This window comes from Penicillium argentinense (genome assembly GCF_028826775.1).
Source record: "Penicillium argentinense strain IBT 30761 chromosome Unknown utg000006l_segment0_segment0, whole genome shotgun sequence".
In the NCBI taxonomy this organism is placed as follows: Eukaryota; Fungi; Ascomycota; class Eurotiomycetes; order Eurotiales; family Aspergillaceae; genus Penicillium; species Penicillium argentinense.
This window is the reverse complement of record NW_026622665.1, coordinates 206038-223192: the sequence shown is the minus strand read 5'-3', so window position 1 is coordinate 223192 and position 17155 is coordinate 206038. Positions and strand designations below refer to the sequence as shown.

At 48.2% G+C, this 17155-nt stretch overlaps 6 protein-coding genes across 6 annotated transcripts; 3 read left to right on the top strand and 3 right to left on the bottom strand.

The window, feature by feature from the left end:
• Positions 1 to 1728: 1728 nt before the first annotated feature.
• N7532_007226 (uncharacterized protein) lies at positions 1729 to 3993 on the bottom strand (the record flags this gene model as incomplete). The annotated part of the gene is made up of 1 exon (XM_056619719.1): positions 1729 to 3993. The coding sequence occupies one exon, from the start codon at positions 3991 to 3993 to the stop codon at positions 1729 to 1731; it is 2265 nt and encodes a 754-aa protein (XP_056473085.1).
• Positions 3994 to 4440: 447 nt separating this feature from the next.
• On the bottom strand, positions 4441 to 6326 carry N7532_007225 (uncharacterized protein; the record flags this gene model as incomplete). The annotated part of the gene is made up of 5 exons (XM_056619718.1): positions 4441 to 4752; positions 4804 to 4940; positions 5001 to 5066; positions 5122 to 6090; positions 6146 to 6326. 5 exons carry the CDS (start codon positions 6324 to 6326, stop codon positions 4441 to 4443), a joined length of 1665 nt encoding a protein of 554 aa, XP_056473084.1.
• Positions 6327 to 9220: 2894 nt separating this feature from the next.
• Positions 9221 to 9544, top strand: N7532_007224 (uncharacterized protein; the record flags this gene model as incomplete). The annotated part of the gene is made up of 1 exon (XM_056619717.1): positions 9221 to 9544. One exon carries the CDS (start codon positions 9221 to 9223, stop codon positions 9542 to 9544), a length of 324 nt encoding a protein of 107 aa, XP_056473083.1.
• Positions 9545 to 9874: 330 nt separating this feature from the next.
• N7532_007223 (mariner-Tc1 transposon family protein) lies at positions 9875 to 11437 on the top strand (the record flags this gene model as incomplete). The annotated part of the gene is made up of 1 exon (XM_056619716.1): positions 9875 to 11437. One exon carries the CDS (start codon positions 9875 to 9877, stop codon positions 11435 to 11437), a length of 1563 nt encoding a protein of 520 aa, XP_056473082.1.
• An 87-nt stretch (positions 11438 to 11524) lies between these two features.
• Positions 11525 to 11737, bottom strand: N7532_007222 (uncharacterized protein; the record flags this gene model as incomplete). The annotated part of the gene is made up of 1 exon (XM_056619715.1): positions 11525 to 11737. One exon carries the CDS (start codon positions 11735 to 11737, stop codon positions 11525 to 11527), a length of 213 nt encoding a protein of 70 aa, XP_056473081.1.
• A 1471-nt stretch (positions 11738 to 13208) lies between these two features.
• Positions 13209 to 14033, top strand: N7532_007221 (uncharacterized protein; the record flags this gene model as incomplete). Its single annotated transcript, XM_056619714.1, has 1 exon — positions 13209 to 14033. One exon carries the CDS (start codon positions 13209 to 13211, stop codon positions 14031 to 14033), a length of 825 nt encoding a protein of 274 aa, XP_056473080.1.
• Between the last annotated feature and the right edge of the window lie 3122 nt (positions 14034 to 17155).

Below are 17155 nucleotides of genomic sequence, written 5' to 3'. Positions count from 1 at the left end.
CGGCTCAGGAGATACAGGCTGCAAAGGAAGAGAGAACACAGCAGCAACTCGCTGTTGATCCAATTAGCGACAATGAAGAGGATGAAGCGTCTACGACACAGCTCCGAGCCAGGTCCCAGCCCCGAGCTATCTCGAAGACCCGACCAACCTCGCAGGCTGCCCAGGGTCCGTCCGCAAAAGCACTCGGCAAAAGACGTATAAGCAATATAGCTGACTATGTGAGAGGTGATGAGGAGGAAGACGATGGTCAAGAGTCGGAAGCAATACCTCTGCCGGAGATACAGCACCGAGTGCCAGGCAGAGTCCGTAAGCGTTCAAGGTTGCTAGATGGGTATGAAACGTCTAATATGTAATTCGAGATTCGGGCAGTCTTTTCGGTTGATTCATTAGTTTGATTTGTTTTGATTTAATTCATTCTACATTGCCAAATTAGGAAACTTCTCCTCTAAATACTGTAAGTGAGATACTCAAAAACACAGACAAAATCTGCATAACTTATGCTCCGCGTGTCTTGGCAATGTTTGCCTTGTTTGACGACCCTGAGGGTAGGTTCGCGACTTTTATGGCCCTAGCCTGACCCCATTTCAGGGTCTAACCTTACGACCCTAAAACCTGCGTGGTCCGGGTCGCGGTCCGGGTCGTCAGGGTCACCCTCGGGTCGTGGCGAGGTCTAGTTAGAACCACCGCCCCGCAGTGGCAGCGGTGGCTCACAGAACCAGAATTGGTGGCAAGAGCGGCCAATTTCATGCTGCAGACGAGACTCCTCGGCCAGTTCGGGAGTATAGTAGACACATACCGAGTTTACCACAACGTGGCGGACTCGTGACCTATTCGCTTGCCTTCGGGCCTTCAGACTCGCAGCTGCCAACCTGCCGAAACGGCCTCGGCCGTCGAGGATCAACCGCAAATAAGGACCGTACGGGAGCATTGGACAATACGCCATGATTTTGGGAGAACCCTCAGGCATATACCTCTTTCCCGGCAGGTGTAAATTGCGGAGGGTTGAGATTGATGGCAAGCCAGTGTAGATAGTGATGTAGTTGACCCGGCTACCCCAACGTGACCTGCCGGCAAATCGGCCAATGGGCTGACAGATCCGAGAATGACAAATCAATCAATCAATCAATCAATCATAGTATAACTATATAATGCACTGAATGAAGCAGTTGAACAGTGAACTGGTTTGATATGTTATTAGAAATAATTTCTGTATCGTGACCATGTAATTAATTCGACAAAATGTAACACTAGTGGTACATAATATTACCTTGAAATCCGCATAAGATGTGCATGCCAAACCAGATCACCAGACTTGGCATGTTTGTACTGTTTTCGAATCCGCTGGATATCCGCGGATATCCAACTTTTAAGGCTTAAATCCGCATCCAATCCGCGCGGATAGTTGGATGTCAGAATCGTATCCATATCCGCAATCTGCGGAGCGGATGTGGAGCGGATTTGGATTTTTGCGGATGCTACCGCTGCCTAGTTTTGAGCCACTTTCTGGGAAGCATTCTGCGGTGAACCTAGCTGAAGTGCTTCTAAAGCTTCTGCAAAAGCATCATATTGAAGATCGAGTGCTTAGGGGTGCACACGAATAATCACTTTACGAATATTCGTACGAATACCGTAAAATTTTACGAATACGAATAAGCATCGTCGCTTATATAATATCCGTACGAATAAAATGTGTCTTATTCGTAAATTATTCGTAAAAATCACGTGTGATTAATATTCCTCAGAGAGATATATATCTCGTAACAACATCAACCGCCGCATAGTCTCCGCGCTCAAGGTGTTTCTCCTGACACCCAGTAAATCTCGTCCCTTGTTGAATAGTCTCTCCACCGACACTGATGATGCAGGAATGGCCAGATAGTCTCGTGCAGCAGTAGCTAGCTGTGGGTATTCGTTCCTCTGTGCTCTCCACCACGATAAAAGCCAATTCTTGTCCTGTGAAATCGACTCATTTATCGTGACGACGTCATCCTCAAAGTACCGGTCAATGTCAGATGAATGTTTCTTCTTAGGTTGCAGCTTCTGAAGTAAACGGGCCTCTATGCTCTTCTTCAGGCTCGGCTGCTCCTTAGAGGGCTTTGCCGACGAGTCGACTGCCAATGGATATTGATCATGCAGTAGTTCTTTGATGTGCGTGACAACTTGGGGTGCTGTGAGCTTGCCTAGATCTCTGTCTAGCAAGAGCGTTTTAAATCGCGGATCAAGCACTAGGGCGACATAATAGGCGTCTTGTCCATCCATCAGGTTGTAGTATTTTTGGAACTTTTTCAAGCCCGCAGCAGCAGCAGCAGAAATCTCCAGGTGCAGATCCGAGAATTCTCCCTCCCTAGACGCAGCATCATGCAACAGATCGTGCAGTTCATAGTAAATGGGGATGGCTAAGGTAATTTGCGGTTGACGCTTGGAAACAGTGAGGGTGAACTCCTCAAACCTGGCTAAGAAGCCCTCAATTTGTTGGAGACGATCCCAATCCTCAGCACTGAAGGGTGGAAAATCTAACTGATGGTGGATCCATTTCTTGATTTGCTGCTTCGCGTTCAGGGCGTCTCGGAGCATTCGGTGTGTCGAATTCCACCGTGTATCCACGTCGTACTCGATGAACTTGTCCTTGAGCCCATTGCTCTGGCAGATGATCTTCCACTGCTGCTTCCGCTGCGGGGTTCTTGCAATCCAAAGCGCCATAATCCGAAGGCGAGCCAACGGTGATTGCGGGCCAATCTCTTTGTTTTCCTGCATGAGATCACAAGCTGCATTCGCCGACGCGTGGTCCCCTGCTTGCAACATGACGAGTATATCGCTGACAATCAGATTGAGCACATGCGCAGTGCAGCGAATATAACTATCCACTCCTTGAAATCGTAGGGCTCTTGCAGCACTCACGGCTCCGTACATGGCTTGAAATTTCTCGGTGAGATTGAGATATAATTCCGATAGCAAGCGCTCATTGCTTGTGGCATTGTCTGCTGTGATCGCGAGGAGCTTGTGTTCGATTCGAAGTTCTGTGAGAAGCGTCTGAAGAATTTCTGCCATGTTCTCTCCGCTATGAATGCCGTGGAGTTCCGTAAATTCAAGAACCCGCTCTCGGTACTGAAAATCCACTGTCAACCAGTGGCCAACAACCCCGAACATGGCTTTTGAATTCTTGCTCGTCCAAGCGTCTAGCGAAAGAGAGATCGTTTGGCACGTCTGCTCTAGCTCTTCAATCAACTGCTCCCGACAATTGTCGAAATCACGATCGATTCGACGAGCCATTGTCATGCGAGATGCGAAAGGGAGTGAAACACCCAAGTCCTGGAAGATCTGTTGGAAGGGGGGCGATTCTATGGCGTCAAATGCCATGTCGTCTATAACCACCCACCGAACCAGGTTTTGCTCCAGGACCTTTGCTCTCTGCTCCTCAGTCCGCTTCTGGAAGAAGCTGCTAACTGACGGCTGTTTTATGCTGCTTCTGTCGTCCTCCGAACTGTTTTCAGGGCCACTTAGGATAATACCATGTTTAGAGAGATGGAACATCATATTGGATGTTGATGTTGCCCTTGTAGAATCTGTCGTTTTCCAATTGCATCTCTTGCAGCGCACCTCCCGGTCGTTGATTGGGCCCTTTCCCCTTTTTGGCCACCACATCCTTCCCGGTAGCGGGGAACAGTCGAAATGTGCCCAGAGAGCTTGATTCTGCATCTTTCTTCGAGAAAGGCCAGATTCATTGGAGATACTGACCACGTCAGGCAACGCCTCCGCAGTCAGTTCATTTTGGGAGCAGATCGCCACGAGTGGACTTCGAGCCCGGCTTAATTGGCTTGCAGAGTCATCAGGAGTAATCGGTTCAACGCTACTGCGTGCCCTTTTCGAAGGAGGGATCTCAATAATGCGGTCTTCTGGTGGAGCCTCCTCGTCGATGCCATCATTGAGCGCACAGTAATTGATTCGCTGAGACCTGTATGGCCGTTTGCGCTGTGACTCCGTGGACTCGTCCATTCGTAGCGCGAGAAATTTGTCCTGATAGTTGACTGATAGGAAAGAAGTGCGTAGAAAACGAAATTATGGTCGTGTATCTGCAGTGTAAACAATCACGCGACGCGTTGAGCATCGTTAGATGGGCGGTGGGTCTCTATTACAGTATGGGTAAGTTAGTCTTGGCGGAAATTACGAATAATTACGAATCGAATACGAATAAAGTCACGAAAATAGCCAGTCGAATACGAATAATGAGTTGAGGAAAATTGACGAATACGAATAACCAAAATCCTTATTCGTGTGCACCCCTACGAGTGCTTGCAATCACTACCGATAATGCGTCTAATAATAGCACTCTGATAGCAAGTATTTCGCCATCACGACCCCTGAAAGGAGAATAAGAGCGTTAGCAATCGAGTTGACGGTATTTTGTTCGTGATGATGAGGTTGGGTTGATGCATTTACCAGTTACCCTTGCCGCCACCATCTCTTTTTTGTTTTCTTTGGGTCAGCGTCGGTTGGACCGGATCGGCCGAAGAAGCGAGGGAGATTGTCGTGGGGTGGCATGATTCCACCCTCTGCCTGGTATTCACGGTCATTGACCTTGTGAGTGCGAGTCACTGCTCGCGACGATGATGGGGGTGCGGATGTCAAGTAGTGAGGGGAGGGTTTCGAGTAGGTGGGAATCGAGTAGAGAGGAGCGCTAGAGAAGGATTCGGTGGGAAGGCTTGGGCCAGCGTTGAAGGCGGTGCAGAAGGTGGGCAAGGTGTAGACGTATGACTGGTCATGTTTTGTTAGTCGAGCACATGACTCGAGCCCAGGTGAACTTACGGCAAGCGTTGCGCTCAGGAATGGACTCTCGGTCCCATCCTTGACAGCGGCTTCTCCAATGAGCGCCGCGCCAACAGAGGGCAGCAGCTTCACAGCTTCGTGCTTTCCTTCCTGTCCGACGCAGGCATCGCCAGAATCTAGAGTCGGTCAATAAGTGACTTCTTTCTTCACAACGAACCAGAAGAGCTACTACTTACTCGCTGCCAGCGAAACAGTTGCACCACCAAATGGCTGCAGCTTGACACCAACATCGAAGCCATGGTCTAGAAGCGAGTGAGTTAGCGAGCATAATGAGAGTCGATGAGAACGCAGTCTTACCGAGAGCCTCCAGCGCAAGCTGGATCTTGGCAAACAGGTCCAGTTCAACAGATCCTCTCAGAGCGGCATCGACAGTAAACTCCTTGGGGGTAAATTTCGGCTCCCATCCATTCTGAGAAACATCAGGGTCCAGCAGGTCGATGGTCATCGACGCCGAATCAGAGAGGCTGAGGGTACCTCCAGTCGTGATTCCGGCGCTGCCCTTCAGCGGACCAGCAGAGAATCCCCAACCGAACTCAAGTTCGGGGCCAAGATCCAAAATGCCACCAGCGATAGAGATTCCATCGATGGGGATGGTGCCCAGAGGATATTCCTTGCTGATCTTGCCAGGGAGATTGGCGACGATACCAACACGAGGCTCGAAGACGGCTTCAACGCCGTGGGGCGAAAGGACAAGCTCGACATCCTTCGGAATTCCCATCCAGGTGGAAATGTGGAAGGCGAATTCAAACTCTCCCTTGATTCCGCAGCCGTAGCAGTCGTACGAGAGCTTGATATCACCATCGCCGACCTGGACGTGGCTAAGAGGCAGATTGTGGTTGACATCGAATGAATAGCTGTCGTCGTAGTCGCGCTTGTTCGAAGCGGGACGACCTCCAACGAAGAGCTCGTATGAGTGAGAGACCTTCTTCCAGTCGCTGGCGTGGCCAATTGCCTTGATGGTGTTGCTTGCACCGTCGAATTCGACATCAGTGATGACGAATGGGAGACGGTCTTCGTTCCAGTTGCAGTGGCCCTGGCCGGCGACGAGAACAAAGGTTCGGTTCTTCTCATCGTTGACCCATTGCCAGGCCTTAGCACCATAGCGGTAGGCCTGGTCGTCGTCGAAATTCATGGTCAAGCTGTGGGGTGTGCATTCGGTCGACTTGAGCATGGGGAAAATCTTCTCCAAGGAGATGATGTTCTCGTGCTTGCCGGGATAGAAGGTGGTGAAATTTCCGAGGGCATACCGGCTGTTGCCAGTCGAACCTGTTATACACATTGGCTATTGGACCATGCCATAATACTCAATGATTTAACTTACCACCCCAGAGGAAAGTCTCAGAGCTGAGGAGATCCAGTTTCGAATAATCATTGTCACGAGATACCTTCTGGCTGGTATGCTGAACAAGATCGAGGGGCTTCAACGCAACGGCCGAGCTGACATCGACATGCAGAGCCGATAGAAGGCCCAGAGCCAACCAAGAAAGCCTTTGGAGACCCATATCTGCCGATTCCTGCTCAGAGTGACCAAAATCGACAATTTGTGATGTTACGGACAGCCAAGAACGAACGCTGGTGTCTTCTCTTATATCAATCGAATGACAGAGTGTATGGTGGATTCTTAACAACTTCGGTGAGGGGTTGGGGAATCATTCATCCATCCATCCATACTGAACCGCACCTCTGGCCCTGGCAAATAAATGGTACTGGTGGTTGATTGTTGTGGCTGTCAAATTCAATATCACACAAGAGGCCTCGTAAATAAACTTTCTTAGTCTTCCCTAGCTTCAGCTATTTCTCAACTGAATCATGACTTGGTCAAGACAGACTCAACAAATCGATGAAACACGATTTTGTGTTTCCCTCAATTGACGTTCCCCAAAATTCGACAGAAACATTGCTTGTGATGATAAGAGGTGACTAGTGGGATCAAGGAGCGGTGGGATGCATCTTGACAGACTGAATATCAAGCCCCCACCGAAAATTACATTCATACTGTACCAACTGTTTTCCTGACATTGTTGCCCTTTCCTTTTCCTTTCAGTGTCAGGCCTTGCATTTGCTTACTGGACAGATCTGAGCTGATCAGCCTGAGAAGATCACTTCGCATAGGGTGAGCATGCGGGTGGGCATAACGCTGTTACATAATAATGTAAATTGCCTCTCCCGGAATAGTCCGAAAGATCATCAATCGGCTCACACCCCAATTTCTTTCCTACAAACGTCTCGTAAATAAGCTTTTGGGCATCTCATTTTTACAATGGCAGAAAGCACAAGATCTGCTCCTCTGTGCCTCTCTCCTTTTGTGGTGGAAGAACACGCTCGAATTTCGCGCCCCGAACTCTGCTGTCATGCTTTCGTATCCTGTGGACACGGAAAAGCAAGCGTAAATTAGGATTGTGACATTTTGGCGGCGCCAAAGTGGATGTAAAGCAAATTCTTCCTTCTGTCAATATTGGCTTGGAAGTGATCCTTTGTCTGGTGCTCGAAGTGCGTGTCGAATCGTCCGTATTCACCGATCTTGATCTGGGTTGAAAGTCCAACCATGTGTGATGGTGTTGCGCCTCCACAACTTTTTCCGTCCCAAACAGTGGGCAAGCCTACATGGCAAGAAGGTAAATCTAAATATGGGTAAAACTAAAATCTTGTGGATTGAACCCTATTGGTTGATGGTGTTGCTATAACTTGCTTGGCTCAAAACAGCACCACTTGGCACCATTTTTGAAGTTCGGTTCACGATTCATGATTTTGGCATCACGTGTGTTCAGTCACACTCTTCCGAGCCAAGTCCTCAGTGGTAGGCACACCCCATAAGGGCACTTATTGCTGGATATCAAGAAGCAGAGGGTTTTCACACTGCGCTGCAGGGCTCTGGACACCTCAATGCTTTGTTGGCAACGTTGTTTGGCTCATACCATGTATTCCGGCTACAACATATAATTGGTTCATTCTCCAAACTTCCAGGATTCCAGATCTGCAAGTTTCACCTCAATTGAGCCATTTTTGTCGTGTTGTTTCTGGGAAAAATTACTCTGAATGCGATGTACAGCTGAGCAAGCATCTCAATCGGAATATGACAACCAATTCCTGGGCCAACTGAAGTTTGTCCTCTTTTGGTCCAGGGGTTAAAAAGTCCACAATGTTATGGATGGCGGAACCTTATTTACGCACCTTCACCTTCATCTTGTCAAATGCATGAGCGACAGTTAATTTGGCGTGGATTACTGTCGAGGATAGTGGGGTAGCACCCGAAATAGTTTAGTTCCGTTTGTGTCGTGATATCTTCATTTGTACTAGGGGATTCTCGACACTCCGAGATCGGGAGGTTCAACCCCTCACCCTACCCATGTAAGCAAGGACACCCTGACGTGTCCTGGCAGCGTCCGCTCTTTTCTTCTTTTCTTCAATCAATTCATCCTATCTTTTTGGATTGGTTCCCCTTGGTAGATTAGCCCCATTCTTGCATACAATGCCATACTGTATCAGCTAGCTGCGACAATTACAAAATCATGCCAAGCAAGTTTTGGCATCTCACAGAAACTATAAAAGCCCAATCCCTCGAATAAAAAACTTCTTCCTTTCTTCATCCCTCGCATGACATACATACTTTTACTCAACTCCACCATACCAATCAGCCTTTCCCTCAAGAGAAAAGCTTTCTCTAATATGTTGCCAAAACGCCTTGCAGCCGTGGCGGTGTTTCTACTTGGACATTCAGCAACCACAAAGGCTGATACCCCAGCCTCACCTGGTTGCAGTGGTCCAACCACCCATACTCGTGGAAAGGAATGCTTCATCGATACATTTTATTGCGTCAAAGGCCATGATACGTATTGGACTGCCCCGGCTCTGTTCACGGGAGTTGAGATTGGCCCAGACCCGTCAGGAGGTAGTATTTCGGCGGGGTACTCTTATACCAAAACTACAAGTGTCACTTGGCCCAATGCTGCAGGTACCTTCGATTTGTAAGTTTGCTTTCTAAGCTTTAGCATAACCCACTACATTTCGGCTGATAAGACGTCTAGCGGAGAAGTTTCGTCAATTTTCGCGGCCGGAGGCCTAAACTTGGGAGCAAACTATGCTGTTTCAACGGGCGAAACCACTGCCGTTTCTGGTGTACAGGCATGTCCACCAAACATGAAATGTGGCCTTACAGCATCTGCAAAATTACTCCGAGTCACCGGAGAATACCACACCCAGTACCTTGGGTCTTGTCCCGGTGAAAGAGATACAACAGTTTCGTTCACTGCTGTACGTAGCAGTTCCCTCAAGACACAGTAATATTTCGCTAACAAGTCATCAGATCTACCCCGTGGAAGTCGCTGGTGGGTCAAAAGGCAAGAGTAATCTAGTCGCCGATTTCAGCGCTTGCTCAATTGGGAAGGATGTCAAGGGAATGGAAAGATGCCCAGGCACTGATCCTTCGGATACCACAGCCACCAAGCCCCGACCTCCAAACACACATGATTCTGGCGGCTTTGTTCCATTTCCTGGGGCTGCTTGGTTCAAGACAAAGCCAAACAGCCCAATTATCGATGCCATGGGCAAGCGGCTGGTAGAGGAAGGATGTAAGGCGTATAAGGTTGGACCTGGTCCCCAGTGGACGGGGGCTGATCAGGACTCGTACAAGTTGTGGCAGCAGAAGCTTCGGTTTAAAGGTGCCAACGCAGATGGGTGGCCAGGACAGGTTTCTTGGGATAAACTCAAGGTTCCAAATTAGCTGCCTTGACCCTGAACAACCTGCGTTGCCACTTGGCATGGTTCACGCCTCCACTGCAAATTTTTCTATCAATGATCAATAACATCTGAAGATAGTAGCGGCTGTTGTGAGCAGAGGCTCGATCAAGTACAGTAAAACCGGGTTATAATGAACCCAGCTAAGACGAATCCCTTGTTATAAAGAATTTGCCACGCATTCCTTTCTAACATTCCATACAAATAACGAATTATCCCCCTTACAACGAAATTCGTATAAATAGATAGGATTCCTGTTTTTCCCATACAAAAATCTTCAACAAATCGTAATACCCAGGTACCACGTGATCACAAAATGCCTCGCCGTACAGCTATCCCCATCTCGCAAAAGATTGCTCTACGCGCTCAACGACAACTCCAGCCAAAAGCTTCGAATATAGAGCTGGCTCGCTGGTTCAAAAAGACTTTTCAGCACCCAATTGCTCTATCTTCAGTTTCTGAAATCCTTTCCTCACGATACAAATGCCTTGATAATCATCTATCTCTACACCAAACCAACTCCAAGCGTATCCGAATCGAATTCTGGCCCGACCTAGAAAAGGCCTTATTTCAGTGGGTACAACAAGCAGAAGGACCGATCATTATCAGCCAGGAGGTTATACGCGAGAAAGCGCGTTTCTTTTGGGCTAAAATTCCCAGCTATCAAGGGAAGGATATGCCTTCTTTTAGTAATGGTTGGCTTGCTGGGTTCCAATCTCGACGATCAATCAGAGCCTATAAACAGCATGGAGAGGAAGGCAGTGTCCCTGAGACTGCTTCTCAAGCAATGAGACCTATCCAACAGCTACTATCGACGTTTCAGCCAAATGATATCTACAACTGCGACGAGACGTCACTATTTTGGAAGCAGGTCCCAGATCGAAGCCTTTCAACACGCAGTATACCGGGGAAGAAGAAGGAAAAAGCAAGAATTTCAGTTTTATTTTGCTGCAATGCAGATGGTTCTGAACGCCTGCCACCATGCTTTATTGGTACAGCTAAAAAGCCTCGTGCTTTTACAGCTGCGGGAATCAATATTGAAAACTTTAATTGCCAATGGTATTCCAACCGCAAAGCCTGGATGTCAGGCCAGATTTTTGAGGGATGGCTCCGATGGTTTGATAATACTATGAGTGGACGAAAAGTGGTTCTTTTACTAGATCATTTTTCTGCTCATAAAGCTGCTTTCGAACAAATCGATGAAGGCCCTTCTCCTTTGAAAAATACCTTGGTTATTTGGCTTCCGCCTAATTCGACAAGCCGTTTTCAACCTCTTGATCAGGGAATTATTCGAACTTGGAAGGCTTACTGGAAACGACGATGGGTGCGTTTTATCCTTGAAGAGTACGAAGAAGGACGAGACCCTTCAAGATCAATGCATGTCCTACATGCAGTTCGATGGGGTATTGAAGCTTGGGAATTTGATCTTTCATCCAAAACAATCCAGCGATGCTTTAATAAAGCTCTTCGCTCTGAGCAAATACAGCTCTCTGAGATCAATCCGATTATCTCTGATATTACTAGGGATTTTCAAGAGCTTCAGCATTCATCAAGGATCAGAGATCCTATGGATATTGACGACTTCATTAATCCGAACGATGAGGTTGTACAAGATAATATCCATGAGATAGATGATCTAATTCTTTCCCAATTTCAACCTGAAATTGAGCAAGAAGAGGATGAAATCATTCAAGAACTACCCTCTATCTCAATCAAGGAAGCTATTGATGCATTGGAAAGGCTTCGGTTGTACGAGGAGCAGCAACCTCAGGGTAGTTCTTCATTTTTGCGAGAGCTTTATAAACATGAAAGAGTGGTGAAAGGGAGAAAATTGGCAAACCAGGAGCAGAGGGATATTAGAAGTTATTTTAATGTCTGAATTTGATTATTGTGGTTATATATAATGGTTCTCGATATAGCGAATACTTAGATATAACGAATGAATTTAGCTGTCTGAATTGATTCGTTATAACCCGGTTTTACTGTACTGGCGGACAGCCCGGATATATCCTGTGACGTATCGGTCCTCGGTGCCATTGTTCTCAATGTGGTTCAGCACCTGGCGGGCCCCTTCTGCGATGTCGTCCATCGATTTGGGTGGGTCACGGGGTACCATGGTTTTCGGTGGTCCTCTCCTGTCAGGGGGCAATTTCTGTACATTCGCACCAGTCGCAACCATCGCTACCATCGCGCCTACAAAATAGGTATCAAACGATAGCGCATGAAGTTACGACAATGATGAACTAATTCTCAAGGCCCTGAGACCTCTGATTGGCGAGATATTTCAAGAAAACGTTTTTGCCAAGAAAGAGTTGTTTTCAGCTCCACGAAACAAGCTCGTAAACAAGCTTTCCGGATTAAACCAGAACAAAAGATCAAGTCGCGGGAAACCTGGGAACAATATTCCAGTTTTCCACCACATCCTTCAGAGATAAACAAGGGTTGCTGCTCAACGGCGAAGATTGATACAGGTTCGGATTCGGAAGCTCACGCCAGCCACATTTACATAGGACCTATCACGGTTGGAAAAAGGTCACAATTCCGTCACCACAGGATTACGTTACCCTTTCCAAGACCAGTCGTTGCGTTACACTCTCGTACTTCTCTCTTCCACCAAAGGGGAATTTTTCGAACGAATTATTTTCAAGCATGCGCTCGGTGAAACCTTTGTGTCAAGTCCCTGGCAGCATTTCATGACTGAGCTTTCTCTTCAACGCCAGCGCAACACAAAATTTTGGTTATCCAACTGCTTATGTAACGAACTTGCTGACGAACTCCATTGCATAGTCGATTCAACCAACCCAAGCTCGAACCAAGTTGTTGGTTTCCGTTGCTCTGGTAAATGTAGTGCTGGTGGTGAGAAACAAACAACGTCTTTGTGATCAGGTCTTGGAAGTATACCCCCCCCTGGAATTCTTCTGGAAGCAAACAGCCCTTGATCACCGACGCATCCCCGTGGCTGTAAGTTGATTTCGTAAATATGCTTCGTTGAATCCCCATCAGCACAAGAAAACATAGGGCTGGGAAAGGCATGGTGGACCACAGTAGGGGAAGAGTGGATGGCATCACCAAGGAAGAGGAAGTTTTGCCACTACGTCTGGGGAGGCCAGATGGTGCAGATGTTTCAGGGATACGCTGGTTTCGTATGGTGCCTTGCTGTCCCCAACTTGATCTACTCATCTTGTATATACAGGATTCTTTGCGGTCTGGATTGGAAGAGTCAGTTGCAGGATCCGCGATGGTCAATAAATGTTTCAGGTTGTCCGCTGAAGCCATGGCTCGATTCCACAAGCACTCCGTTGTGACAATGTCCCTGAACTTAGAAAGCTTATTTACGGGGAACTACTCACTCCCTTGTTTCCTCAGTCCCACTTTCATGAGGTCCAAGACCAAGCGAAATTGCAGATCGCAATCTCCTAACGACAAATGACACAATCTGGAAACAGGAGCAACTCATTTGAATGAAAAGCAAGTGAACTGAAAGGATGGAGAGTCTGGGTAAATGAATGATAATGTCTCCATAATCACGAGACACCTTAGCCTCAGACGACAGGTATCTGAGAATATAAAAGGGTCGAATCGACACTGACGACGGAGATTTACGTATCAAAACCTCTCATTTTTCAGCTAAGACACCAAATAATCATATCATGATGAAGTCCCTCCTTCCCTGCGCTCTCGCCGTGTTGTCCGCAGTGTGCGCCCAGGCAAACGAATGGCACGCCTACTACCGCCTCACACCTGACGCTTACCAAAAGAAGTTCGACGAGATGGTTGGCCAAGGCTACCGTCTGAACTCTGTGAGTGGGTATGAACACGATGGCCAGCCTAATTTCGCTGTCATTTTTGAGAAAAAGCCCTCCGCCCCCTGGCAGTCGTACTCTGGCCTCAGCTTCAAGGCACATGACGAAAAATTCAATGAACTGCAAGCGCAAGGATACCATGTTGCGCAAGTCAATGGATACACGATCGACGACAAGGACTACTATGCCGCCGTTTGGGACAAGTCTCCCGTCATTGCGTGGCAGTCTCGCACCGGTATGTCTGAATCCGGCATGCAGGCATACTTCAATGAATATGCGCGCCAGGGCTATAAGCTCACACATTTGAGCGGGTATGAGGTGGCCAACGAGACCCGCTTTGCCACAGTCTGGGAGAAGGCCAATGAAAAAGCCGCCTGGTGGTCGCAGGCCAATCTGACCAGCGATGAGTATCAAGCCACCTTCGACAAGCTCAAGAGTGAGGGCTACCAAGCGGTCGACATCGACGGCTATCAAGTTAATGGTACTGTCTTCTATGCTGGAATCTGGGAAAAGACACCCTCTCGGGCTTCAATTACCCGTTATGACTTGGATTCGTCAACCTTCCAGGCCGACTTCAATCAATACCGCGCCCAGGGCTATGTGCTACGCACTTTTAGTGGCTATAATGTGGGCAAGGACGATCGCTATGCCGCCATCTGGGTGAAGCCGTAATTGTCTGACAATTTTGCGCACTCTTCACTTAAGTCTGCGGTAAGTTGTGGGTTACAGTATATGTAGCCTGCACACCTGAGCGTCTTCTGTGCCTGTTCCGAGTTGCGGCAGGCTGTCCTCTCGTTTTGTTTCCGTTCGTTCTTGGCTCGACCACCAGACCTTTTTTGTTATTTTTCCTTTCTTTTTCTAAGTTCAGACTAAATAGATATGCACTCCGTATGAGTGAATTTATAATTTGGTTATTCCACGCATTCAATTTTTGATCCATTATGTAACGATCACCCACAAGGTCCCGTCAGCAGTATCCGTCATTGTTTTTTCATCTTCCCATACACATCCCGTCAAACTGAAGACCGTCCAGAGCTCTGCTCTGTGTCAATCTGAACGCCTCGTTTGGCAAGTATAGCGCCCGTCACTGATTCGGCGCCCCATTTTTCTGCCTTTCTTGAAGGGTTGGTCCGTTTGCTATAGCCCACTATAATGGCACCTGACCGTGGCATTCCTTCGAGTCCGCGCCTACCTTCTAGCTCGCAGTGCCACTACGCAAGGGGCTGCCATACGGAAGAGAGCTGGGGCAGCCAGAATCGCCAGAGCCAACGCCGAGGCTGAACCTGAAGCTGAATCCTCTACAGCTCCTAAAGCAAGAGCTGCAGCTGCGAAGGGTAAAGGACCTCGTCGTACAGCTACTCCTACACGATGGCCACGGCGTAGGGTGACTCGCCAACGAAAAGTCCACTTTAACACAGGCCTTGGCTCCTAAACCCACTGCTAAAGCCCTGGCGGCTGCACCAAGCTCTGATATCCAATTCGAGGATCCTATTGATAAGGTAAAGATGAGGAGGAGGGAGATCTGGATGACGAGGAGGGTCCGGACGAAGAAGACGAAGAGGACAACACTGCACTTTCTTCAATCGGCAACTCGGATCTCCCTGGTGGGATGGAGGAGGTAATGGAAGAGCTGTACACGTCAAAGGAGAAGGCCAAGAGAATGCTTGAAAAAGACTATCTTGGTACGATCCGAAGGCGTCATCCTGAAGGTTCTAATTAAGATCTTCCTCACAGCATTTAAACTAGTGATGTAGAGCCTGTTCTTGAAGCTGCCATGCTTCAAGCCGACTTCTTAATAAGTCTGCACCCTAATATCCGTGTCAACAAGAAGCCGTTGGTGGAAAAGAACCTGGAGGATAGTACTCGCCGTCACTTTGACTTCTGGGCTATTGAAGCTGCGATGCTCAGCTGTATAACCCCTATCCTTCAGAATGAATAGTATGAAATACAGATAAGAAGGGCCAGTGTTAAGCTTTCATCGTCCCCGTGTCAGTTGTCATAATATTGATGGTTATGACCGTGTCAACGTAGATAGGGTGCTGGGGCTTGTCAACAAGCATCACTTTACTCGCAGCTCTGGCCTAGTGCAGCCGACCTTCGATATTTCAGTGGTTTGTGGAAGAACTAAACCTTCTACTGAAGCTACAAAGACGCCATTCAAAGCTTTATTTAACAGAATCATGGCATACCTTCATCATATATGCCTAGTTCTCCTCCTATATCTTAAAGATGAGATACAACTTGGTCAGATCGCCTACACGAGCAACATGATGCCCGGTTGAATACTATACCGACAGCAGGCAACTTTCAGAGACAATTAATGGTCCGCTGGCGGTGCAAGGACTCCAATTGTACGAGCAGTGATGGTTTCTGCTTCCCAGTCTCTCTCGAACGCTCAAAACACTATAATATCACCGGATGCGCAACATGAGACATGGGCAAACGCTATTGGCACAGGTGTCAGTCGCTCAAGCAGACTTTAATACAGCAAACTAAATCAGCTATGGAGCGTATGACGTCAGCTATGAATCGTATGATGGAGATGTAGCAACAAATGCAAGAACAAGCGCTTCGAAAGCGGATTCACAACCCAATCTCACGAGCCTCAGTCATAACCCTTTAAGGGAATATCTCACATCTCCCTGCTCAACCGCGGGGGCTCTCAGCGGCCCAGAAAAATGACCTTAATCTTGCCGTGGCCGCCCGCGTTGCCTTCGCCGGATTCCTTCGGGTCGGGGAATTTACATACTCAGCTACCGACCTCAGAGACACTCAAGTCTTCGCTGCTACTAAATTAACCCGGGCGGATGTCAGGTTCTCCCCCACCATGGACCACGTTCTCCTTACTTTGAAGAGAAGTGTTAGAGGAAGGCGGTAGATCGGGGCAGTACGCGCCCCACTCTCCTTACTCTCCACTTCTCGCTCCTCTCCTTCCACTCTCTCCAAGATAGATGCCAATGAAGTCAATCATCTGCCACACTTTCCACACCATCTAACAAGAAGCAAGACCGACCGAAACCACGAAGGTATCAATGTTGTCCTTGCAGCGAAAAACGACGCAGCCTGCCCCGTCGAAGGCCTTTCTAAGCTATTCCTCCATGATTCTCAACCTATGACTGCTCCTCTATTTGCGCTCTCCTCTGGTCCTTTCACCTCATCCACCTTCCAACGTGCGGTTATCTCTAAGCTCAACCGCGCCGGGGAAGACACCGCGGGACTTAAGGGTCATAGTTTCAGGAAAGGGGCAGCACAACACGCCCACAACGAGGCCTAAGAAATGACCACATCCAAGCCCTCGGGAGATGGGCTTCCGAAGCCTTCCGCCTTTATTTCACAACACCTAGAACAACACTATATGCCTGGAACTGTCAATTCCAGACCGGTCATCCAACTCCGGTCTCATCTTCCATACCACCAGCCCCTCCACCATCCTCTTTTGGCCCACCGGGTCATTTGGGCCCGCCTGCAGCCCTCACGGCGCCGTAGCCCTCCATCAACGAGGTCTGCATCACCAGTGTTCAGACCGCAGGTGCCCCGTGCGGGCCAAAATATCTCATCCGTCTCGATCTGTGCCAGTGTAGCAATGGTTGGAATAGATCCACTCTTTGTATTCGTCGAGTTTTTCAGCACATTTACAATACACCGTTCTTGACCCCTATTTCCGACAAAAGGACAGGGCCTGAGGCCCAGCTGGGTAAATCCATGGCATTTGTCAGCACGTTTGATAAAACTCCTTGGAGAGGATTCAGGAAAATCATGGTTTGTTGTGGGCCTTGTTTGAACATGGAAAACGA